The following is a 24856-nucleotide window of genomic DNA, read 5'->3' as shown; positions in this document are numbered from 1 at the left end:
GCAAGGCTGGTCAGACCACCGAGCCAGCGGAGATTCTAGTTGGACTATTAGAACTGTGTTCGGGTCTGGAAAACGGGTGCTAATGGCGTTTCTCCTGATCGACATTGATGTCGATGACCTCTTTTTGATGTTTATAACATGAATACTCAAGGCATAGCCTGATATTGACGTTCATACCCTCTTTTAATTCCTATTGTAGCCCATACTTGTGAATTTCGTGTTGTACCTGGCACGTGCCCTGAACGTACCATAGAATACTACTGGCTGTCTAGACGCGACCGCCTTCACTAGCGCGTGATACGCGGCGAGGAGAATCATTGATCCGAAAGTTACCTGATTCGGCCTAGTGTTTCGTTCGGGGTCTCTGGCCCTGCCCGCGTTCTGTTCACTGCTCTCAGTTCTGGCTTTTGTAGGCGTGGATTTGCGCGATCTTGACTTTGCATTTGAGCTTTCCTTAACCCGCTCAGCACCTTTACTCCTACACTCATTTCCTCTAATCCTCCTTACTATCTCTCCGCTCTCTATATCCAGCTCCGGTTTAATTTTTAATGACGTGACGATTCCGCCGCCCTGATCCCGTACTTTCATATGCGACACTTGCCCGTTCCGTGTGAAGATTAGAGCTCGCCTGCAGGTGTCGCTCTCCCGCCTATGCCTACCACACACATTCGTACGAGCGCGGGCTATTAATTGGAGCCGGCCTGACGGCCTGGCAACTTCTTTACGTCTCGTTGAACCTGCTGGAACCCCTCTGGCGAGGGCCAGCCGCAGTAGCCATGGAGCGGAACATTGATATCTATGCCAGCAAGCTGGGGGATGACAAGCTGGGTATGTATATGAACGAATAAAGCTTGACGATTGGAAGGGGTAGCAAGCAATGGCGCAATCCCGTTACACCTTGGTTCTAACCATATTGTCCTTAGATATGAAAATCCGAGCCAACATTGCTGTCGAATTGCGCGATAACATCGAACCACTCTGCTCGGGTGCAAGCTACCCGATCTTTCTTTCTAAGCTGTGGCCGGTGTTCAAGAACATCCTGAGCGGTGAACCGGTGTTTACGAATCTGTCTTTGGAACAGGTGAGTTGCGACTGTTTCGTTTGTACCTGCTTGACGGCGTCCCCTGGGTTGAGACTGACAATTGGGGGAACGGGGTAGAAATTACGAAATTGCATCCTCGAAACCTTACACCGACTGCCTACGATGTCTCCCGATGTCGAACCGTATGCCTCAGATATGGTTGATCTGTTAATGGACCTCGTGCGGATCGAAAACGAAGAGAATGCGGTTCTGTGTATGAAGACTATAATGGATTTGGAGAGGAACCAGGCGAAAGCGACGGCCGCACAAGTACAACCGTTTCTCGAATTGATCCAGGAAATGTTCCAGACGATGGAGCAGGTTGTCCGTGATACATTTGACACGCCGAGTCAAGCGACGCCGTCGGGTATGCCTTCAACTCCTGGTGCCTCCGCCCCGAATTTCCAGTCTCCTCGACCCAGCTCGCCTGCCACTTCCGTCCCCGACCTCGCCGCCGAACAACAGACATCAAACAATGTTCTGCTCAAAGGCATGCACTCGTTCAAAGTACTTGCGGAGTGCCCGATTATCGTCGTCTCCATCTTCCAGACTCACCGGAATTCCGTCTCAACTAATGTCAAACTCTTTGTACCGTTAATCAAAAGTATTTTGCTTTTGCAAGCGAAGCCGCAAGAGAAAGCTCATGCGGAGGCCGCGGACCAGAAAACCATCTTCACTGGCGTCTGCAAGGAAATCAAGAATCGCGCTGCCTTTGGAGAGTTCATTACCCTCCAGGTCAAGACCATGAGCTTCCTCGCATACCTCCTCCGACTCCAGCCGCATCAGCTGCAGGATTTCCTTCCTACCTTACCTTCGGTGGTCGTACGCCTTCTCCAAGACTGCCCGCGAGAAAAATCGAGCGCCAGAAAGGAGCTTTTGGTTGCAATTCGGCATATTATCAACTGTACCTACCGAAACATCTTCCTGGATAAAATCGACGAGCTTTTGGATGAGCGAACTCTGATTGGTGATGGCCTGACCGTGTATGAGACCATGAGGCCTTTGGCATACAGCATGTTGGCGGACCTCATTCACCATGTTCGGGAACATTTGAGTCGCGATCAGATCAAGCGGACTATCGAGGTGTACACCAAAAATCTTCACGATGATCTCCCTGGGACGAGCTTCCAGACGATGAGCGCCAAGCTGCTCTTGAACATGGCGGAGAAGATATCGAAATTGGAAGACAAGCGAGAAGCTCGTTACTTCCTGTTGATGATCCTTGATGCAATTGGTGACAAATTAGCAGCCATGAACTACCAATACCCCAACGTTGTGAAGCTTCACAAGTTATACCAAGCCACCAAGAAGGAAGAGCCAGGGCCGGAGAAGTACCTGGCTGACAAGGATGAGCCGCCTGATTGGGATGAGATTGATATCTTCTCGGCATCTCCTCTCAAGACGTCAAATCCGCGAGATCGTGGAGCTGATCCGATAGCCGAAAACATCTTCCTCTTTAAGAACTTGATCAACGGCTTGAAGAACATTTTCCACCAGCTCAAAAATTGTAACCCCGACAATGTCCAAATCGACCCTGCGAATGTCCCGATTAATTGGTCTGAAGTGTCGTATGGTTACAATGCGGAGGAGGTACGGGTTATTAAGAAGCTTTTCCATGAGGGCGCTCGAGTGTTCAGATATTATGGCGTTGACCAGCCGGAACCAGAGGTTAACTTCTCGTCGCCTTTCGATTTCCTCACTAGCCAGTACACGGCTCCCATGCCACGCGAGGAAAAGGAACTTCTTGAAAGTTTTGGGACAGTCTTTCACTGTATTGACACCGCAACCTTTCACGAAGTTTTCCACACCGAGATTCCATACCTTTTCGACCTCATGCTTGAGCATGGCGCTCTACTACACCTACCTCAGTTCTTCTTCGCCAGCGAAGCAACTTCTCCTGCGTTTTCGGGCATGGTATTGCAATATCTCATGGATCGGATCCACGATGTTGGAACTCCTGATATGGCTAAAGCTAGGATCCTTCTCCGGATGTTCAAGCTATCTTTCATGGCAGTGACCCTCTTCTCTGCACAGAACGAGCAGGTGCTACATCCCCATGTGTCGAAAATTGTCACCAAGTGTCTGGAGCTTTCGGTGACCGCCAGCGAGCCAATGAACTACTTCCTTCTTTTGCGCTCTCTATTCCGTAGCATTGGCGGTGGTCGGTTTGAGCTCTTGTACAAAGAAATCCTCCCTCTGCTAGAAATGCTTCTCGAGACCTTCAATAACCTACTGCTTGCTGCGAGGAAGCCTCAAGAACGGGACCTATATGTCGAGCTCACGCTTACTGTCCCCGCTCGTCTAAGCCATCTTCTTCCGCACCTCAGCTACCTCATGCGCCCCATTGTTGTAGCTTTACGTGCAGAATCCGACCTTGTGGGACAAGGACTGCGAACACTGGAACTGTGCGTCGACAATCTCACGGCTGATTACTTGGACCCAATCATGGCGCCTATAATGGACGAATTGATGACTGCGCTCTTCGACCATCTCCGACCACATCCCTATAACCATTTTCACGCGCACACAACCATGCGGATATTGGGAAAGCTTGGTGGGCGCAACAGAAAATTCTTGAGCCACCCTCCAGACCTCACTTTCGAACAATATGCAGACGATGCTCCTAGTATTGATGTCAAACTTATCGGCCCTAGTGAAAAGCGGCCATTCCCCATCGGTATTGGTACTGATCTCGCTGTTGCGAAGTTGATGGAAGTGTCGAAGCACCAGTCGGATGCGTACTATAAGCAGCAGGCCTTCCACCTTATCTCGTCACAGCTCAAGCTCTACATCGGATATGAGAATATCCCTGATGACATGGCCTCTCTTCTGCGCCTGCATGCCAATGATCTCTTTGAGAGCAAAACTTCCGCAATGGCTGATATCCTTGAGAAGTCTGAGCGTTCCAGTTCGATCCCCAAGAAGCTTGGGCAGGAAGGAACGCTGAAAAAGCTTCTTAAGGCCTCTATCTTCGCAACAACCCTTCCAGACCTTGCCCAAAGTGCAAGTGCATTCGTCGCCGATGTTTGCAAGCACTTCGCTATGGTGGAAGTTGGACGCTCACTTGCACAGGCGAGACATACCCGCAAGCCATTTGATGTGTCTTGCGGGGAAGGTGCAGTGTATCTTGACTCTAGGGTTTTCGCGGAGGCTGTCGTCGAATCCCTATCTTCAGACAACGCCGAGGTTCGCGATGCAGCCAAGGTCGCCCTGCAAGTTCTCAAGGATGCTGCTGTGACCATATTTGGATCCGCTGACAGAGTAACGAAGCTGCCATTCTTTCAGCACCTTGGTCGGGTTTTCTGCCATAGCTGTCATAGCGAGGAATGGTTTACCAAAGCTGGCGGTAGCCGCGGTATTCATCTCTACGCCACTGAGCTGGATCTCGGTGACTCTTGGCTTTTTGAGAAACAGGCAGAATTCGTGCGAGCGTTGACATATGTCATCAAAGATACACCTCCGGATCTTCCGGCCAGCACTCGTGTACGTGCGCAAGACACACTTGACTTGATTCTGCGAAGGTGCTGCAAGAACATGTCCAAGGACGATCTCAAGAACGAGAAGAGCCGTCTCTACTCGCTATGCGGGTTCTTCGTCTATGAACTTTCTCATATGAACAAGCATGTCCGTGAAGCCTCTCGTCGGAGCTTCTCCACAATCGCTGAGGTTTTGGGATGTGAAGTGCATGAACTCATCTTCCCGGTGAAGGATCGTCTTCTGCAGTCCATATTCAACAAGCCTCTCCGTGCACTGCCGTTCCCGACGCAAATTGGCTTCATCGATGCAATCACCTTCTGTCTGAGTCTTCGCAATGACATTGTTACCTTCAATGAGCCGTTGAACCGCCTCATGCTCGAGTCTCTCGCGTTGGCGGATGCGGAGGACGAAAACCTCGCGAATAAACCAAACGAGTTCAAGAATGCCGAGATGATTGTGAATCTGCGCGTTGCTTGCCTCCGCCTCTTGTCAATGGCAATGAGCTTCCCTGACTTTGCCAATACTTCACAGAACACGAGCCGTGCTCGTATCATCTCTGTTTTCTTCAAGTCACTTTATGTCAGATCACCAGATGTCATAGATGCTGCAAATGCTGGTTTGAGGGACGTTCTTACCCAGACTAACAAGTTGCCGAAGGACCTGCTTCAGAACGGCTTGCGCCCAATCCTCATGAACCTGCAGGATCCGAAGCGGCTGAGCGTGGCGGGTCTTGATGGCCTGGCAAGGCTGCTTACCTTGCTCACTAATTACTTCAAGGTTGAGATCGGAGCTCGTTTGCTCGAACATATGAAGGTCATTGCGGACGATGCGGTCCTGCAAAAGGTCTCATTCAGCCTCGTCGAACAAAGCCCTCCCATGAAGATTGTGGCAGCAATATTTAACATCTTCCATCTCCTTCCCCCGGCCGCCACGTCGTTCATGGAACACCTTGTCAACAAAGTTTTGGACTTGGAGGATAAGCTTCGCAGAACTTCAAGCAGCCCCTTCAGAAAGCCTATGGTCAAGTATCTCAATCGATACTCGAAGGAAAGCTTGTCTTTCTTCTATGCTCGCTTTAAGGATGAACGATTCGGGCGTTTCTTCGGACAGGTTCTTACGGACCCGGAAAGTGAGGCCCTTCGTGCAGCAATTGTTGCAGACACGGATGGCTTTATGACTGCTGCCTTTGGACAGGAGCAGGTTGAGGGTAAGAACACTGCTGCTATCAACGGTATTTATGCCGTCCACGCGATCTCATCATACGCATCAACAAAGAACTGGCTTGTGTCTCATGCGGACCTACGAACCAAGGTCCTCGCCTCTGCACGAGATCTCCAGCGGAAGTTGCGTGGTGATAAACTCCAACCCAGCGAGCGTTTAAGAGTCGAGCAAGCCGAAGATCAAATTATGAAGATCATCACCATTTACCTGTCGGAGTCGATGCAGGACCTCGACTTCCTCTTCGAGGTTATTGATGGATTGTCTGTAGGCGACCTCAAGCGGAGCCTTGCATTCCCGAAATTCATTTACCATCACATCATTACCAACGAGTCGATCGACTACCGACGATCCGTGATAATGCGTTGCCTTGATCTCTATGGACAGCGTTCATGCTCGCAGAAAATGAAGACCTATGCTTTCCGTCACCTTGTCAACCCGATTTTTGCCATGGACGTTCAGTTGACGTGGGGCAGCTCCCCTGATGGGCCGAAGCTGATGGATAAGAGTATGACCGATTCTATCCAGAATCGCCTTTGGAAGCCGCAAGTTGCAGATCTTAGTGAAGAGTCAAGCCAGGCAGGTGTTGATCACTCTCGCATGGAACTTCTTCAGCTATCTGCATTGTTGATCAAGTACCATTCTGTTACAATACAAGAGTCGCGCAAGGATATCATCAAGTTCGCTTGGAACTACATTCGTCTGGAGGACATAATCAACAAATACGCTGCCTATGTTCTCATCAGCTTTTTTATCGCACATTATGACACGCCGTTCAAGATTGTCGTCCAGGTGTATGTGGCACTCCTACGGGCTCATCAGAATGAGGGCAAAGCACTTGTGACGCAAGCTTTAGATGTTCTTGCTCCTGTTCTACCTCCTAGGATCCTGTCGGGCGCCCCCCAAACCCAAACACAGGACACAAGGTACCCGCTATGGGCTAAATGGCCTCGCCGTATCCTTGCCGAGGAAACTGCCAACCTTCAACAAGTCATGAGCATTTTCCAATTCCTCGTGCGACAACCAGACCTGTTCTATGAATCCAGAGAGCATTTCGTACCTCTTATCGTCCCTTCCCTAAGCAAGATTGCATCTCCGCCAAACAACCCTTCGCACGACAGCAAGAGACTCGCGCTTAATTTGATTAACTTGATCTGGGTCTGGGAAGAAAAGCGGGTGAAAGGCAGTAGTGCTGCGCCCACGCTAAATGGTGGACTGGAATCGCCAAACTCGAAAAAGCGTAAATTAGATGACGCCCAGGGCACATCTTCCCCTTCGCCTGCCCTCGCTCCCCCTAGCTCGCGTGAGCGATCCGAATACATGGTCCCTGTTGACCTACGGGCTGCTTTGACAAAGTATCTCATTAACTTCATTACCACATCCAACGATAGGTTCCAGGTGCCGGCCGCCCGGTTCCGTGAGCTTCAAACATCCAAGACCCAAGGCCTGGTGCACTCGAGTGAAATGCAAAAGAAAGCAGTTGGATTGCTCAGGAATCTCATGTCGCCACCTTATTGGGGTGACCTGAACATTGAGCTCTACCCGAAGGTTATTGAACCCATCCTTACCCAGGATCGCGGCGACAAGCCCATTGAGAAGTATATCACGGGTATAGTGAATGCTTTGCAGGTTGTACGCATTCTGATTGCATCGAAACCGGACGACTGGGTTGCTGCCCGCGTCCCTGCGATCCAGAAACTCTTCGAGAAGCCACTCCGTTCGGACAACCCGGAGGTGCAAGATTCTCTCCACGGCCTAGAAACAGAAATGGACATTGACCTCAAACTTCCACCTCCCGTCCACCGAGCCCTCAGCGCCTTACCAGATGACCAGCCAGACGACGAAGATGCAATGGATGTTGAGAACTCACCCTCCGAGTTTGTTACGTACCTTTCGGCGATCGCAACGGAGACTTTATCCGCCAATAACTACATATCGAGCCTGAATATCCTCTGGACACTCTCCAAGAGCAAACCAGCAGAAATGGATTCCCATATCCCGCAGGTCATGAAAGTATTCTCTCAGAAATTGGCGAAAGACCATGTCGCAGGTGCCGCCACAAACGGCCAAGCTCAGAATGGGGCTAAGCCTGCGGAGGGTGCCCCAGACCCCCAAGAGTACGAGATCGGTGTCGACCTGATTTCCAAGACCATTGAGTTGATATCCGTCCGTATGTCTCATTTGGGTGAACAGCGCCGCCCGTTCTTGAGTGTACTAGCCCAGCTTGTTGAGCGATCCCAGAACGAGGGGCTTTGCACCAAGGTATTGGATATGGTCGAATCTTGGATCTTCCACTCTACTGAATCATGGCCTACACTGAAAGAGAAAACCGCCGTCCTTCACAAAATGCTGCTTTTTGAAAACCGACAGACGCCCGAAATGCTACACAAATTCCTTGAACTTGTGATTCGGATTTATGAAGATTCGAAGATTACTCGGACTGAGCTGACCGTCAGGCTTGAGCATGCATTCCTAATCGGTACACGAGCCAAGGATGTGGAGATGCGCAATCGCTTCATGACCATCTTCGATCGAAGCTTGACGCGCTTAGCGAGCTCTCGTTTAAGCTATGTGTTGACTTGTCAGAACTGGGATACACTTTCTGACTCGTTCTGGCTTGCGCAAGCTTCGCATTTGATAATGGGCTGCGTGGACATGACCGCTCCAGCTCGTCTTCATCCTGACGACTTCACGGTGTATCCCCTCTCATTTTTGTTCGGCAATGCTGAGAAGGACCCGCGTCGCGCGGAGATCATGGTCGACAATCAACTGGAATCATTTATCGCTGAGCGCAAGCGATTCCTCGGTGAAATTGCCGAGGTTAAAGCCCGTGACCTGATCGAGCCCCTTACTCAACTCCAGCACACGGACAACAGTACGGCCTACAACATATGGACAGCGCTCTTCCCGATGTTCTGGTCGATTTTATCGCGTGAAGACCGTATCGATTTGGAAAAGGGTATGGTGAGCCTTATCACGCGCGAGTACCACCAGAGACAGGTGGATAAGCGACCAAATGTCGTGCAAGCGCTGCTTGAAGGTGTCGTTCGCGCAACTCCTCGCTTCAAGATTCCTCCGCATGTTTTGAAGTACCTCAGCCGTACCTACGATGCCTGGTATACGGCTGCCAATTATCTGGAGGAATCAAGTATCAACCCCATCATCGACACCCCGACCGTTCGCGAGAGTAACCTAGATGCATTGGTGGAAGTGTATGCCGGCTTGCAGGAAGATGACTTCTTCTACGGTACTTGGCGAAGACGATGCAAGTTTGTGGAAACCAACGCCGCGCTCTCCTACGAACAACAGGGAATGTGGGATAAATCCCAGCAGCTCTACGAGAACGCGCAAATCAAGGCCCGATCCGGTTCCATGCCATTCTCTCAAGGTGAATATTATCTATGGGAGGACCACTGGCTCATTTGTGCGCAGAAGCTGCAGCAGTGGGATATTCTTAGCGACTTTGCTAAGCACGAGAACCTGAACGATCTGCTTCTGGAGGCTGCCTGGAGAAACATTGAAAACTGGCAGAGTGAAAACAACAGAGAGCAGCTTGAGTCTCTTGTGAAGTCTGTCTCCGACGCCCCCACTCCTAGGCGAACCTTCTTCCAAGCCTTCATGGCACTATTGCAATTTCATAACAAGAAGGAGAACATCCAGGAGTTCAACGGCGTTTGCGATGAGTCAATTCAGCTATCCATTCGCAAGTGGCTTCAATTGCCTAAGAGCATCACCAATGCCCATCTTCCGATCTTGGAGCACTTCCAGCTTCTGGTTGAGCTTCATGATGCGAGCCACATCTGCTCTAGCCTGTCACAGACTAACGAGCGCAACCTCGACACAAAGTCGGCAGAGCTGAAGCTGCTCCTTGGAACCTGGCGAGACCGTCTTCCCAATTTGTGGGATGATATCAATGCTTGGCAAGACTTGGTTACATGGCGACAGCATATCTTCCAGCTTATCAACGCAACGTACCTTGGTTTGCTGCCTCCTCAGACGAACAACGTCGCCAGCAACTCCTATGCGTATCGAGGATACCACGAAACAGCCTGGATTATTAACCGCTTTGCTCATGTCTCCCGGAAACACCAAATGCCTGAGGTTTGCATCGCCCAGCTGAGTCGCATCTACACTCTCCCGAACATCGAGATTCAAGAAGCGTTCTTGAAGTTACGCGAACAGGCTAAGTGTCACTACCAAAACCCGAAGGAACTCAACAGCGGACTGGACGTGATTAACAACACGAACCTCAACTATTTCGGCGCGCAGCAGAAGGCTGAGTTCTACACCCTCAAGGGCATGTTCCTTGCCAAACTGGACCATGTCAACGAGGCCAATGAGGCTTTTGGTGTTGCTCTGTATTACGACTTGAGACTGGCCAAGGCGTGGTCGGAATGGGGTCAGTACAGTGACCAGCGATACAAGAGCGACCCCAACGACTATGAGCTTGCCAGCAATGCTGTCAGCTGTTATCTCGAAGCTGCTGGGCTTTACAAGAGCTCCAAGTCCAGAAAGCTACTTAGCCGGATCCTATGGCTACTCAGCTTGGATAATGATGAGGGTGCGATCGCAACTGCCTTTGAGAACTTCAAGGGCGAAACACCTGTGTGGTACTGGATCACCTTTATCCCCCAGTTGTTGACAAGCCTGTCGCATCGCGAAGCTCGCCTATGCAAGGCCGTGTTGGTTAAGATCGCCAAGTTGTATCCTCAGGCTCTCTTCTTCCTCCTCCGTACCAACCGTGAGGACATGCTCAATGTCAAGAAACAGCATGACCAGAAACAAGAGAAACTCAACCGTGCCCGCCAGCAAGCCTCCCCGCAGAACAAGAACACGCAGGGTGCAAATGCTACACAGAACGCAACCGGGGCTCCCACTACTCCGGCACAGAGTTCCCCCAATCGACCTGCCACTCAACAACCTGCACAGAATCAACCCCAGGCGCAGGGACAGACGCAGCCTCATGCTCAGAACCAGGCTCAGCCTCAGCAGCAGGGACAAACCCAAGGCCAGGCTCAGGTTAACGGTCAGAGCCCCGCCCAAAAGCCTGCACAGTCTCCCGCTTCCGCTCAAGGCATCGCTCAAGGTCAGGCGCAACAGCCGCAAGGACAGCAGGCACAGGGACAGCAGCATCAAGGACAGCAACAGACAAACCTGCAAGTTCCTGGGCAACAAGGGCAACAGCAAGGCCAGCAGCAATCAGGGCAACCAGGGCAACAGAATCAGTCGGCACAAAATCAGACATCTGGAACTGAGGGTGAAAAGGAGCCTCTCAAGAAGCCTTGGGAGTATTCTGACGAGATCATGTCCGGTCTCAAAACGGCATTCCCCCTGCTTGCTCTATCAATGGAGACGATGGTCGATCAGATACACAAGAACTTCAAGTGCCCGCCGGATGAGGACGCATACCGTCTCATCGTCGCTCTTTTGAACGACGGTTTAGCATACGTCGGCCGCATGCCAGGATCATACGCGCAGGACTTCAAGCTTCCCCCGGCGACCGAAGCGAATATCACCCGATTTGCCGAAACGATCCTTCCGGCTCATATTCGCAAGTCCTTCGAAGCCGACTTTGTCGTCAAGAAGCCCACCATGTACGAATACATCCAGAAGCTTCGGCGCTGGCGTGACAAGTTCGAGGAGAAGCTTGACCGTCGCCCTCAGGTTCAATTCCTCGAGACCTATTCCCCCCACCTGAGTGAATTCCGATTCCTCAAGTTCGATGAGGTTGAGATCCCGGGGCAATATCTGCAGCACAAGGATAAGAACCAGGACTTCATTAGAATTGATCGGTTCTTGCCAGACATTGACCTCGTACGCGGTATTGGCGTCTGCCATCGTCGCCTTAAAATCCGTGGCCACGACGGCAGCGTCCACCCGTTCGCCGTGCAACACCCTGCCGCGCGCCACTGCAGACGCGAGGAACGGATCCTGCAACTGTTCCGCATTTTCAATGGAGTGCTAGGCAAACGTAAGGAAAGCCGCCGGCGCAACCTGAACTTCCACCTGCCTCTCATGGTTCCCTTGGCTCCCCACATCCGCTTGGTCCGTGACGACCCATCATACATATCCATGCAAGGTATTTACGAGGACTACTGCCGACGGGTTGGTTTCAACAAGGATGACCCTGTTTTGTTTACAATGGAGAAGATGAGAGCATTGGCAGAGACAAAACAGAATGTGAGTGACTTTGCGCCTTTGTATTCGAGCACTACTAACGATTTCCAGCGCACTACCGAACAACAACAAGTTCTTCGGACTGAGATGTTCACGGCCATCCAAGAGAAATGGGTTCCTCCGACAATGGTGCTGGACTACTTCCAGAAGACCTATCCCAACTTTGCGGACTTCTGGCTCTTCCGCCGCCAGTTTGCTTATCAATACGCGGCAATCGCGTTCATGACCTACATGATGCACATGGGTAACCGGTACCCGAACAAAATCATGATATCGCGCTCGACTGGTGACATTTGGGGATCCGAGCTCATCCCTATCATCAACCCGAACAAGGCTTTCTTCTTCAATCCAGAGCAGGTGCCTTTCCGTCTCACTCCCAATATCCAGACCCTGATGGGCCCAATTGCGACAGAAGGTCTCTTCGCTTGCGCAATCATGGCTATTGCTCGCTGCCTGACAGAGCCGCGACATGAGCTCGAGCAGCAACTCAGCATTTTTGTTCGTGATGAAATGATGTTCTGGGCCACTACCCATCACCGTGATCGTGGGGTCCTCTCCGCACAACAACTTCGGGACTTGGTTTACAACAATAGCGATATCATTGTCAACAGGGCCGTTAGCCTTGCCAGCCCACCGGAAGGCAACTTGCCCGCGAACCAAACCACCATTGACCTCATCTCTAAGGCCGTGAACCCGCAGCACCTGGCCAACGGCGACGCTTTGTGGATGCCATATCTCTAAGCTTGCCGTTTCTCTTCTCCATTGTTTAGTTTGGCGTTTTGTTCTTTAGGTCGGCTTGCAAATATTGCAGCTTGTTTAGTTAGAGAAGGTTATCTCGAAAAGGTCTACTCTGGTTCTAGCGTGGCGCTTTGGGAAATTGTTACGGTGCAACGAAACACTTTTGTTTTCCCCTTTTACTTCTTATATGTTTTATTTATGTTGATTGCGCTTTGAATATGTATGCTATGATTGAATAGTCATAATACCCGGTTTATCTTGAAGAATGCTGTTAATCGTAAACTATGTTCTTATCGTATGCCCTTTGAACGCCAGTAACTTGAAGAAATTGAGTAATGGAAATCTTATACTAAGGACGGCTTCGCCTTTTTCTTGATGCCCAGGCTGTTTGGTGGTTGCTTCTTTGGCTTCTTGACTCGTGTGAATGACGGTGGCGGCGCTGGAACCGGAGCCTGCTCTGGTGTCGACTCATCCTCGACCAACCGCTTCACTTTCTCCCCGGTCTCCGTCATGAAAGCCTTTCGCGCCGCCTCCTCGTCTTCCTGTTGAGCCTTTAACGCCGCCTCATCCACCTGGTCCTGCACATTGGCGAGAGCCACATCATCTCCCGTCGCCTCATTGCGCTCAATCCTCGCATTCCTCGTCCGAATCTCATCCAACGCATCGGCAATCGCCATTTCTCGCTTCGAATCCTGCATCTTCTCCTCTAGCTCCGCCATCTTATCCCGTTCCAGCTGCTCCTGCTCCTCCCCCTCCTCCCTCTCCAAACGATCCAAAACCTCCTGCTCCGTCTCATCCTGATTATCCGCCTTGGAATCGCGCCATGGCTCAAAGTTCCTCTTTGCCCCCTTCTCCGCCCGATAATCCATATTCTTTGGATCCGTCAGGAACGTGATTTCTCCACTACATCGCGTGCACCGGATATAGAATCTGTAGATCGGGATCGAAAAGTACTTTTCCTCCGTCGTTTCCTTGCGCGCGTTGAATTTGCGCCCGCGATAGATAAACTCGCCGCACTGTGTACATTTCATCGAGAACGGGGCCATCAGTCGGACGGTTATTACTTTCGGGCCTTGCGACCGGAGGTGCTTCGGCGTGCGGGTTATCGCCGACGGATCGAAGTCCGGGGGGTAGTATTTTGTCCTGTTTTTGTTAGTAAGCGTAATCTTAACAGTGGAGGGAATGGCATATATGGTAAGAGTACGTACAAGACCTTTCGTTCAGACATGGTTGCGGTTTTAGGTGGTAGTTGCTGCTGAGGTGGTGAGAATTGAAGATGCGATGCGATTATATTGGCTGGTCACGTGGTGGCAACTGTAGCAGTTCGAGTGGACGTCCTTGTTCTAGAACCACGAGGATTTGGTATGAACTAAATGAGAAACCAGTCCCGTAAAATTAGTGAAGCGTAAAATCTACATCACTTCTAATTAAGTAGTTCTGTCATGGTGAAGAAACTCAAGCCTGGTCACGTGTCACTATCCGAAAAAAGCAGCGACAAAAGACGCGGGGAATTAAACAACAGAGAGGCCGATAAGACCGCGCGAAGGTCTGATTGCAGCATTCGTCTGAATTCCCTCCTTCTGCTGCTGCTACTCGATTTTATGGCAGGACTATCGCCATCCTCTTTCGTTTCTCACGTCCGTCCGCATCATTGACATCCGAACCTCTATTTGTTTACACGCCTTGCCCAGTCGCCCATGCCGGAGCCCAACTTCGCTTACCCACGTTCTCGTCCCCTACGCACTGGTTATGGAGAATTTTTTGCGCGTCTGGCGACAGCAGGCGAAAGTTCGTGGCCAGTATGATGCGGCCATTTTTATCGGAGACAAAGTCCTTGCGTTGACAAGTGAGCTCGTCTAGCTGTTGCGGTAACCGACAATGAACTAACCTAACCATTTTACATCGGTAGACAGCGACGAGGATGCTCTTTGGCTAGCTGAAGTGCATTTTTCAAATAACAACTACACCCGAGCCCTTGCCCTCCTCTCCCGTCAAGACCTAATCTCGCGGAGCACCGCCTGCCGCTACCTTGCCGCACACTGCTACATCAAACAAGGACAGTACGAACAGGCCCTGTCGGTGCTCGGCGACCAGAACCCAACCCACCTCATCCGGAGCAGCAACAGCCGCCGCAAGCTTCAACATGTCAATGGGCAAAGCCGCGTTACCCTCCGCAACGGGAGATCTGCCGCGTCGCGCATCGACCGCACGGAAGAACGAGATCGCGAAGATGCTGGGAACATTCGATACGAGGCAGGGATGTGTTACCTTCGAGGCCTCTGCTTCGCGAAGCAGAATGCATTTGATCGTGCGCGTGACTGCTACAAGGATGCCGTGCGGATTGACGTGCAGTGCTTCGAGGCTTTTGACCAGCTAATGAAGAATTCGCTCATGTCGCCGGCCGAGGAGTTGGAGTTTCTCGAGTCCCTGGATTTTGACTCAATTACGGGGGCCGATGCGCCTATTTCGCAAGAGGCGGCGGATTTCACAAAGATGCTGTACACCACTCGTTTATCTAAATACTCATCCCCAGCTGTTTTAACCGATGCGACCGAATCACTATCGACCCATTACAGACTGTCCGAGAACCCAGACATACTTCTTTCCCGGGCGGAGGCTCTATACACCCAGTGTCGATTTGCGGAAGCGCTGGAACTAACCTCTTCGATCCTTTCCACATCGCGATCGTCTTTGTCGGCACAAACCAGCTCCGCAGGCCAGAGCCACTTGGGACACTCCCCCGCTGTATATCCTCTACATTTGGCATGTCTATACGAAACTGGGGCTACAAATGCCCTGTTCCTCCTCTCACATACGCTCGCCGACCACTCTCCCGAAGAATCATACACCTACCTCGCTATTGGGGTATACTACTTGTCGGTGTCGAAGATCGCAGAGGCGCGGCGATTCTTTTCCAAAGCGTCGCTGTTGGATCCGCATTCAGCGCCAGCATGGATCGGGTTCGCACACACATTCGCAGCAGAAGGGGAGCATGACCAGGCGATTGCTGCATACAGTACGGCAGCGCGACTGTTCCAGGGCAGCCACCTGCCCCAGTTATTCCTAGGAATGCAGCACCTGGCGTTGAATAATATGTCACTTGCTCAGGAGTATCTGTGCGCGGCCTATTCGATGTCCACGGGAACGGCAGCGGGCACGGTTCCCTCGATACCCTCGATGCCGTCCTCCGAGTTGTCGCCTCTGGGCGGAGATCCTCTGGTATTGAACGAGCTCGGCGTCGTTCTCTACCATCAAAACCACCTTGAAGCAGCGGTTGACCTCTTCCGTCAGTCGCTTGTGTTGGCAACGTCTCTACAATGCGAGCCAGGCGCATGGGTTGCGACACGGTCGAACCTTGGGCACGCGTTGCGGCGGTTAGGGAGGTATCCCGAGGCGCTGGATGAGTTTGACGAGTGTTTACGAATTGGCTCAGGCGGTGCAAGTCTTGGGTACAGCCCGTTCCTTGGCGGCAGTGGAGGAAATGCGTCTGGGGTAGTGTCCTCAGGTGTGAGTGGCTACGAAGAGCGCGGCCTGATAGGGTCACTCTATACGGCGCGTGGACTTGTCCTTCTGGAGTTAAACCGCACCATGGAAGCAGTCACAGCCCTGCACGAGGCAGTGCGTGTGTTGGGAGCCAGCGGTGGCGGCGACGCAGCAGGTGGGGCCGGCGTTGCTGGAACGCTCCTCTCACGAGCCTTGGAGATTTGGGCGCTGGAAACCAACGAGACAGAGGCTGTGTTGTCGGAAGATGGCAACCGAGCGACCGTGCGAAATTCAACACGGTCATCGCGCGACAAGGGCAAAAGCAAGGTATCGCGACGACGGATAGCTGCCGATGACTCTTACACGGAGGAGTGGACGGACGAGGTCGCGCAGGGTGGGATCCAAAGCGAGGCAGACGGGTTTCCAGGGTCGACGACGGACACGGTGGAAGAAACGATTGAGATGGAGTTGGACCAGGACGCCGAACGACTTCTCCGCGACTCTGTGGACCGAGTTCGCGGGGGACAGCGGCGACAGCGACATCCGGCGGCGAGCAGTCCGGAAACTGAGATACATGCGCGAGCGCGGGCGAGAGGGCGAGCAAACCCACGGGCGTGATAGTATTATTTTTATTAGTTAACTATTGGACTTTGAATTTGGACAGGCACAGGACAGGCACAGGAACTGGGTGTGCGACGGCGTTGCGACCGGGCGTTTTGGCCTTGCATGGATGGCGTAATAGTGAACAGACAATAAAGACACATTCTACAAAGAAGGCTGGCAATTGGACAAGCACATAATACAAAAAAACAGGGCAGCGGCAGGTATACCTTTACGAGGACGCGGTATAGTCAAGCATCCAGCCTTACGTCCAGTGGCTGAGGCTCTTTCGAATCCATGACGGGAAGCCATCAGGTTCCAGAATTCAACCCAGCCAGTCGAGACGGGGCTTGGCCGCCCTGAGGCAGCGGGACCGCACAACTTCCCTGTCTGCGTTACGCCCAACTGGTGTGATTGACTGCTGACGAAGCAGGTGGAGTGGGGGCCGGGTTGGGGGCCGGATTTGGCCGCCAACCAGCGAGCGAACAGCTCAGCCCACTGCAGACCCTTACCCTGCGCTCCACTTGGTGCGTCGACTCGTACTTGTGATATGACGCTTGGTTGTGACTTGGATCTCGTCACGGAGCATGCAACAAGAATATCGTAGCAGAAATTTAGGAAACAGGCATGCTGTGCATTGTAAGAGACTGCGGTGAATCTCCAGAGCAGTCGGTACGCTGCCGAGTATACAGGACAGTGAACCGCGTCATATGAAACGCCACGAGGACCGAGCCAGACGGCCACTGGGCCCGCGTTAGTTCCGCCCGATCGTCATGATTGTCGCTCACTCCGCCCCCTTTACCACGCCAGGCAGTCGTGAGTGAATGTGGAGGATCTGGAAACAATTGCGAGTTCAAAATGGGAAAGCGCCCTTGAGTGCGTCGGTTGTCAGTCGTCATCTTCAACTTGTCTCCCTTTCTCTCCCCTCCCGCGTATGCCCAGCAACCATGCTGTCGCGCGCGAACCGGCTCAACGGGAGCCTGTTGCGAGTCCTCTTCTTCCTCTGTGTGCTCAGCTTCGGCGCCGGCGTCGTGCTCTGGTACACCATCAACTCTGATCGCGAATTCCTGCACCCCATCCTCACCCAGGTCATCCCAGCCGGGCACTGCGCCTGCGAGTCCGCCACCATCTTCGAGTGCAGCACATGCCTCACCTGCTCACACCAGGACACATCCCCAACAACGCCAGCCGCCGAAGCGGGCAGTGAAACATGGGAATTCGACTACAAGCGCGACGGCCAAAACGCAGGGCTGAGTCATAGCCAGTGCAATGCCGCGTTCCCAGGCCTGTTCGAGGACATTAACCGGGCGGGCAAGCACTGGAGCAAGCAAGGGGGCCTCTCGACCGCCGACTTAGACGCCATCCCTCTGAACCAGGGGATGGGCCGTGCAAGGATCGCCAACGGCCAGTTGTATGTGCTGGCGACCCGCGCCATGGGCGAGGACCACCGCCGGAAAATCGTTGCGGCGTTGAGCGCGATGCACCGGGCGCTGGCCACGGACGAGAACCGCGCGACCAGGCCCGAGATTGAGTTTGTTTTCTCGGTTGAGGATAAGCTCTCTGATGTTGCGAGTGCCGAGCATCCTGTTTGGACGCTGGCGAGGACGCCTAGGGAAGAGGCCGCTTGGTTAATGCCGGATTTTGGGTACTGGTCTTGGGACCACCTGCAGACTTCGATCGGGCCGTATGATGAGGTTGTTGAGCAGGCTGCGGAGTATGACCAGCCTTGGGATGAGAAGGATCCACGACTAGTATGGCGGGGGAAACCGAGTTTCGCACCGAAGCTGCGTAGAGCTTTGATGGACGCGACGCGAGGGAAGTCGTGGGCAGATGTGCAGCCGGTGGACTGGAAGACCAAATCGAATGTGCTGAAGATGGAGGAGCACTGCAAGTATATGTTTATTGCGCATGTGGAGGGTATGTCATCATTCTCTTTTCCTTTCTTTTCCATTTTTTTTTTTTTTTTATCTAATATTTTTAGGACGGTCGTACTCGGCGTCTCTTAAATACCGCCAGGCGTGTCGATCGGTCATTGTCGCACACCAGTTGCAGTACATCCAACACCACCACTACCTGCTCGTCTCGTCTGGGCCGCAGCAGAACTACGTCGAGGTCGCACGCGACTTCAGCGACCTGGAGGCGCGCCTCGAGCCGCTGGTCGCCGACTCCAAGCAGGCAGAGCGCATCGCGGACAACAGCGTGCGCACGTTCCGCGAGCGATACCTGACTGGAGCGGCGGAGGCGTGCTACTGGCGGTCGCTGTGGGATGGATACGGGGCTGTCTTCAACGCCAGCGCCGAGCGGCGAGGGCTGCGATACGAGTCGTTTATCCTGCAGGAGAGCGAGAAGATGTTTGACTTTAATAGACCATAGACATAATAATCTCATGACAATCACGATGGCATTGCCGCATTAGTAATACCCAACACCGCTCCCTGATTTCCTTCGTCCCAGCGCAGTCCACCGACTAGCAGCCTGTGCGGCCTGGCAGAGTAACAATTGGCAGCTCTCAGCCAGCCAGCGTCGTGTGTCCATCCCCAGCGCAGATTCTGCAGCCATCGTCCCCACGGCGCCGCCTGTCACTCGCTGCTCGATCGCGCGCATCTCACCACGGACGCGGACGAACCCATGATCTGTGCGACGATCCCTTGGCTGGCCAATGACCTCGTCTGCCGCTCAATTGGCGATGATGCTGCAGACGCGATGGCTGGGGGGACGGCGAATCAGCACCGTGCTATTCGTGAGCTGCTGCATTCTCGAGCAGCAAGCTCAGCTGGTGGTTTAAAGCCTGTCTCCCCAGCTGTCAAGCTGAAGTTGCTGAATCCATGGTTCACCTCTTTATTACTTTGCCTACTTAATCTAATTGTTGTGTTAGTGAGTGATTGTTTACCATGCCCTCCCCAATCCCCCAGCCAAAAGGGCTCCCCATCGTGGGCAATCTCTTCTCGCTCGATTCGAAAAACCCCTGGGGCTCCTTCAACAAGCTGGCGGCCGCTGCGCCCTCCAACAGACCCATCTTCAAAATCAGCATTCTCGGCCACGACATCGTCTTCGTGACCTCGGCCAAGCTGCTCGAGGAAATCTGCGATGAAACCCGCTTCCGCAAATGCGTCGCCGGGCCCATCCTCGAGATCCGCGCTGCCGTCCACGACTCGCTCTTCACAGCTAAGCACTCCGAGAATGAGATCTGGGGCATCGCGCACCGCATCATGGCGCCCCTCGTCACCCCGGAGGCCATCGAGAACATCTTCAGCGACATCCGCGACACAACCGCCGATCTGATCAAGAAATGGACCGCTTCATCCAACCAGCGCGTCAACGTCACCAACGACCTCGACCGCAGCAACCACGAAGCCAACATGGCCGCCTTCTTCCACCAAAAGCTCTCCATCATGAACGGCACCGAACCCGCCGTCATCGCGGCCAACCAGAACGCCACCACCGAGGCCATCAAGCGCGCCTCGCGGCCCAAATTCCTCACCTGGCTCCTCGGCCACCAGAAGAAATACGACGCCGACATCAAGATCATGCGCGACTACGGCGCCGAGATCGTGCGCAAACGCCGCGACGCAGAAGCCGACTCCACCGTCGAAACACCAAAGGACATGCTGCACGCCCTGCTGCACGGGGTCGACAACGAGACGGGCAAGACGCTCAGCGAGTCGCAGGTTCTCGACGAGATCATCAACATCTTCATCGGGTCCGCGACAGCGCCCAACCTCCTCTCGTTCGGGCTCTACTACCTCGCCAACCACCCAGAGGTGGTGAAGAAGGCACGCGAGGAACTCGACGCCGTCGTCGGCGATGGACCCTGGGAACACGACCACCTCTCCAAGATCCCATACACGGAGGCCGTGCTCCGCGAGACACTCCGCCTTAGCGCCACCGCGCCGGGGTTCAATATCGAGCCGATCCCCAGTCCCGGGAATGAACCTGTCCTCCTCGCGGGCGGGGAGTACCAGGTTCCCCGAACGCAGCCGCTCATTGCCCTGCTGACGGCTGTGAACCGGGACCCCGAGGTATTTGAGGATCCCGAGGCGTTCAAGCCAGAGCGGATGGTTGGTGAGAAGTACGATGCGCTTCCGTCGGGTGTGAAGAAGGGCTTTGGGAACGGGAAGCGGGCTTGCTTTGGGACGCGGTATGCGTGGGAGTGGAGTTTGCTGGTGATCGCGGCGTTGATCAAGGACGTGGACTTTAAGCTTGCGGATAAGGGGTACAAGACGGATAACGCGGGCGTTAACTATAATGGGGCGTTTAGTACGAGGCCGCTTGGGTTCTTCTTGAGCGTGAGTCCGAGACAGAAGTGACTCTCTGGGTTGGATTTGGGTCGGTCGAGGCTGGATCTGAATCTATCCAGGCTGAATCTTAGCCGGTGATATATACCTTTTTGTTAATGATGACGGAATCAGTTGGAGGAACCATTAATTACCAACCAAGTGGAATAATACGACTGCACGATCAATTTTGGTTTGCTTGAGTGCGATTTAATGACGAAGTGGATAAAATAGTGGTTAACGAGAGAAGAATATGAATCAGAATAAGAATGTATTCCCGCAATGCAATTATCAGTATCAACAATTAAAGGATTATAACAGTTCTAACGATAGTATGTATGGGTATCACAGTCGATTCGAACTTCGAAGCCAGTCGAGACCGAGTCAGTCAGCCAGTCGTCGGTCCTCGCCCAGTCTCCATTCCAAACGAAGCGAGCAATGCAATGCAACGCAGGGGGGGGTTTAGTAGTAAGTATGTACCTAAAGTAGTCAAGTATGTATAGACCACTCCAACCAGAACGAATGTAATCCCATCAATTCCGCAACAAGTATTCGTATACTCGAGTATTCCTCCATTGTATACGTTTACACGGTAGGCCAGCCATCAGCCCACTTCAGCACATTCCACCCAAACTGGAACTGCGACTTGTCCAGCCCAACGTTCTTGTTGGCGTAGTGGTAGTACAGCGTCAGGCCGCGCTGCTTGTCCGTGAAGACGCCCTGTCCACCGGGGCCGTACACGATATCGTGAGAGGCCAGCAGCGTCGTGCCCCCGTTGTCATGTAGACAAGAGCGGCCATCACGATCGACCTGCAAACATATTAGCCATATCCATATAAAAGATAGGAAAAGGAGAGACATACAAAACCACCCGTCGCATCACGGCTCCGACAAACATTAATGCGATACTCCTCGCCCTGAGCCGGCGGGCGATTGATATAATCCGCCGCCTGCCCACTGGAGAAAGTCAAATAATACCAGCCCTGGCGATAAAACACGAATCCGGCCTCGATGGCATGGTTTCCCGTGCTGTTGTACGCGATCTGGTTCGCCTGGGCGCCATCGGCAATGGCGAGCGGGCCCTTGAGGTCCACGGTGTGGATGCCGTTCCAGTAGGAGCCGAAAACCATAATCTGTTTCCCGCCGACGGAGATCCAGTTTGCGTCGATGGCGTTGTAAGGTCCGTTGGCCACTGAGCGGAAGAGGCCGCCGTGGTCTTCCCAGCTGCCGGGCTGCAGGTTGGGCGACGAGGCGACGCCGATGACGCTGTCGCGCGAGCCGAGCGTTGAGACGGAGTAGTACATGTAGTATGTCTGTGTACTTTCTTGGTAGTGGATGTCTGGGGCCTACACCAGCGAATTAGCAAATAATAATTGAATAATCCAATAATTGGATATAAACGACTAGTCAAAGTTGGTGATCATCTTCGTGCGGGGAGAGAAGTCGGGGCCGATTAGGGCTAACTGGCCAACTCCGCAGAGCAGAACAGAACCAAAGACACCTCCGCAGCTGTACCAAATAAACAGACAAACTAAAGTAGAAGGAACGTACCCATAGGTTGCCACTCCCGGCATGATCAACAATCGATCCACCAGGTAGTGCCTCGCCGACTGCCTCCCACGGCCCCGTCAGCTGGTTCGAGGCGTGGATGTGGATGCCGTTGCCCGTCGAGAAGCGGAAGTACCGCCCGTCCGACACGCGCTGGTAGAAGCCTGGATCGTGTGCCCAGCAGTCGCCATTGCACTCGCCCGGGCCGGCATACTGCGCAAGAGCTGAGCCCGCGAGGGCGAGGAGGGAGAGGAACTTCATCGCGGTCCGGAGTGTCTGCGACTGGTGACTAGTGGTGACGGGACTAGTGAGACGACTTGACAAGACACTGGGAGATACAAGGCTTTAAAAAGAATTAGGGAAGGGAAGAGAGATTGGCAAGGGTTGACGGGAATGAAGGAATCTTTGGAATGGGCCAGGGCATGTCTTATACATTGACAATCCGCACTACTCCTCGGCTCCTCGCCCATTGCTAGGCGTTTTAGTCTGCTCAGTCCAGAATACCGGCAAAGTCCCGTGTTGATGTCACGCAAGGGAGCAGAAAATAGTTGTATAGCAGCGCCCAACTAACAAAGCTTCCAGAACTCGGCCTGCAAGGATGCAAGTGACGTGTCACACGCACCCCCGGCTGGAGCAAATGGCGTGACAGTGCAGCGCTGTATAGACTCCAGACGGCAAAGTGTAAACAAGAGCTGGAGCCGGCCAACACTGGATCGCCTCGATAATTGGATTCGCGGTGATCTGCTGCGGCTGCTCTGGAGTTTCGCATCGGGATTGTCTTTGTTCACAGGCGGAAATCACGCAGGGATGAAGGGCCCTTTCGCCGTTTTGGGCCAGGGGCAGTCATCCCTCTCTTGGTTCTCTTGGTTTTGTTCCTTTTGTTCCCTTCTTTCATCCATCACTCATCACATTGCCTGCATTTGCAGCACTGCAGCACAGTGCCTGACTGACTATCGGTCCCCGACCCGACGTCACACAGCGCAGGCACCCCCTCAGCATCTTCACGCAGGTTGCCTCCAGAACCAGACTCTGACCCAGGCTCTGTCCTCTCTGATCGTGTTGGACTCGGCCTCATTCGCCGGCCAAGTCATCGACCAAAAGTCGCCTGCAGCCTCAGCTCCAGACTGGGGCTCCGTCAGGCACTAACCAGTCACCACTGCCACCGCACGGCCTTTTATTACTGTACTCTGTACCGAGCCTGACTATTATCTACTGTGTCTGTCCCTGGATGTCAGCACAGGCTACCCCAGTCATCTTGTGCTGTGCTGTGCTTGTTGTACTTGCTGTGCTGGACTTGTTTGCCGCCAGTGGACACAGGCATCCAACAGGAAAACAAAAACCTCGTATTGGAACCACGTTGCGCTATCCATTTTAGACTCCTCCCTAGCTCAACAAGACCAAGGCCATCCAAATCTCTCATCTGCCTGTCTCAGTTGCCAAAGTAGCGGTCGGGTCTTGTCGCGACTTGGCCTCCGGTCGGAATTCGCGCAAGCCCTAAAGTTGGGCCCGTCACACCCTTGCCTTGAGTCCGGTGGACTTCCTATACAGCGACCTATTAGTTTACTCGTTGCAGCAGTGGTGAAGGAAAAGAAGGAAAAAGGCAGCTGATCGATCGATGAGGGCCGTGCTCTACGGAGGTAGTAAACTGTAGCGGGGTAGTTTAGTACTATGTCGATGCAAGGCTCAGGCTAGTCCGCTTGCTAATGCTGAATATCTCCGAATCAGATGAGATGCTTTTAGTCGCAGATCGGATTCGCCTCTAACTGAGAGAGGAAGTCCATCTTCTTCTTCTTCGGCGTTTCCTGCAATAACCGACCGGGCGCATCGCGACACCGGCGCTCCAAGCACGCCATCACTCCATCTAAATGCTCCTCATACACTCCGACCTCAAGCAATTCTGGCACACGCGGGTCGGAAATAAAAGATAGATGGAATCGGGAAAACAATATCAGTGCATGACTCCCATCCAATAAGTCGCATGACAGCCCGCCAGCAAATACCAAGACAGCCACTGCATCCACACAGAAAAAGAGGCTGCAGCTTAAAACTCCTAGTCACGCCCCTCCCGGGCTTTTATTTGTTTATTTCAACAGTCGGTATCGGAGTCGGTTGCCTGCACATGAAAGAAGGAAAAAAAAAAAAAAATAAGAAGACAATCGAGCTCGTGGCGGTGGCTCATTTACCCCACACTCTGGATGGCATGGGCATGGCACAAGCATGGCACAGCATGGGCGGCCTAGTCTAGTCTACACTAAGCAAG

General features: G+C 53.0%; 6 protein-coding genes across 6 annotated transcripts; 4 read left to right on the top strand and 2 right to left on the bottom strand.

Annotated features, from left to right (window-relative positions):
- Positions 1–632: 632 nt before the first annotated feature.
- Positions 633–12865, top strand: ASPSYDRAFT_1151145 (histone acetyltransferase TRA1). The gene is made up of 4 exons (XM_040839987.1): positions 633–828; positions 924–1081; positions 1160–11956; positions 12005–12865. Exons 1-4 carry the CDS (start codon positions 777–779, stop codon positions 12692–12694), a joined length of 11697 nt encoding a protein of 3898 aa, XP_040700464.1. The 5' UTR covers positions 633–776; the 3' UTR covers positions 12695–12865.
- Positions 12866–13035: 170 nt separating this feature from the next.
- ASPSYDRAFT_59921 (Saf4/Yju2 family protein) lies at positions 13036–13919 on the bottom strand (the record flags this gene model as incomplete). The annotated part of the gene is made up of 2 exons (XM_040849775.1): positions 13036–13834; positions 13900–13919. The coding sequence occupies 2 exons, from the start codon at positions 13917–13919 to the stop codon at positions 13036–13038; spliced, it is 819 nt and encodes a 272-aa protein (XP_040700463.1).
- A 521-nt stretch (positions 13920–14440) lies between these two features.
- ASPSYDRAFT_156654 (anaphase promoting complex subunit CDC16) lies at positions 14441–16792 on the top strand (the record flags this gene model as incomplete). The annotated part of the gene is made up of 2 exons (XM_040842575.1): positions 14441–14537; positions 14601–16792. The coding sequence occupies 2 exons, from the start codon at positions 14441–14443 to the stop codon at positions 16790–16792; spliced, it is 2289 nt and encodes a 762-aa protein (XP_040700462.1).
- A 929-nt stretch (positions 16793–17721) lies between these two features.
- Positions 17722–19147, top strand: ASPSYDRAFT_33725 (uncharacterized protein; the record flags this gene model as incomplete). The annotated part of the gene is made up of 2 exons (XM_040845135.1): positions 17722–18691; positions 18756–19147. The coding sequence occupies 2 exons, from the start codon at positions 17722–17724 to the stop codon at positions 19145–19147; spliced, it is 1362 nt and encodes a 453-aa protein (XP_040700461.1).
- A 518-nt stretch (positions 19148–19665) lies between these two features.
- On the top strand, positions 19666–21081 carry ASPSYDRAFT_155974 (putative cytochrome P450; the record flags this gene model as incomplete). Its single annotated transcript, XM_040842515.1, has 1 exon — positions 19666–21081. One exon carries the CDS (start codon positions 19666–19668, stop codon positions 21079–21081), a length of 1416 nt encoding a protein of 471 aa, XP_040700460.1.
- A 552-nt stretch (positions 21082–21633) lies between these two features.
- Positions 21634–22857, bottom strand: ASPSYDRAFT_156274 (arabinan endo-1,5-alpha-L-arabinosidase; the record flags this gene model as incomplete). The annotated part of the gene is made up of 3 exons (XM_040842544.1): positions 21634–21858; positions 21912–22394; positions 22600–22857. 3 exons carry the CDS (start codon positions 22855–22857, stop codon positions 21634–21636), a joined length of 966 nt encoding a protein of 321 aa, XP_040700459.1.
- Positions 22858–24856: the final 1999 nt, after the last annotated feature.

The sequence above is a fragment of the Aspergillus sydowii genome, assembly GCF_001890705.1.
Source record: "Aspergillus sydowii CBS 593.65 unplaced genomic scaffold ASPSYscaffold_9, whole genome shotgun sequence".
Taxonomy (NCBI): Eukaryota; Fungi; Ascomycota; class Eurotiomycetes; order Eurotiales; family Aspergillaceae; genus Aspergillus; species Aspergillus sydowii.
The sequence above is the reverse complement of the archived record's forward strand: the minus strand, read 5'-3'. Positions and strand labels throughout refer to the sequence as shown.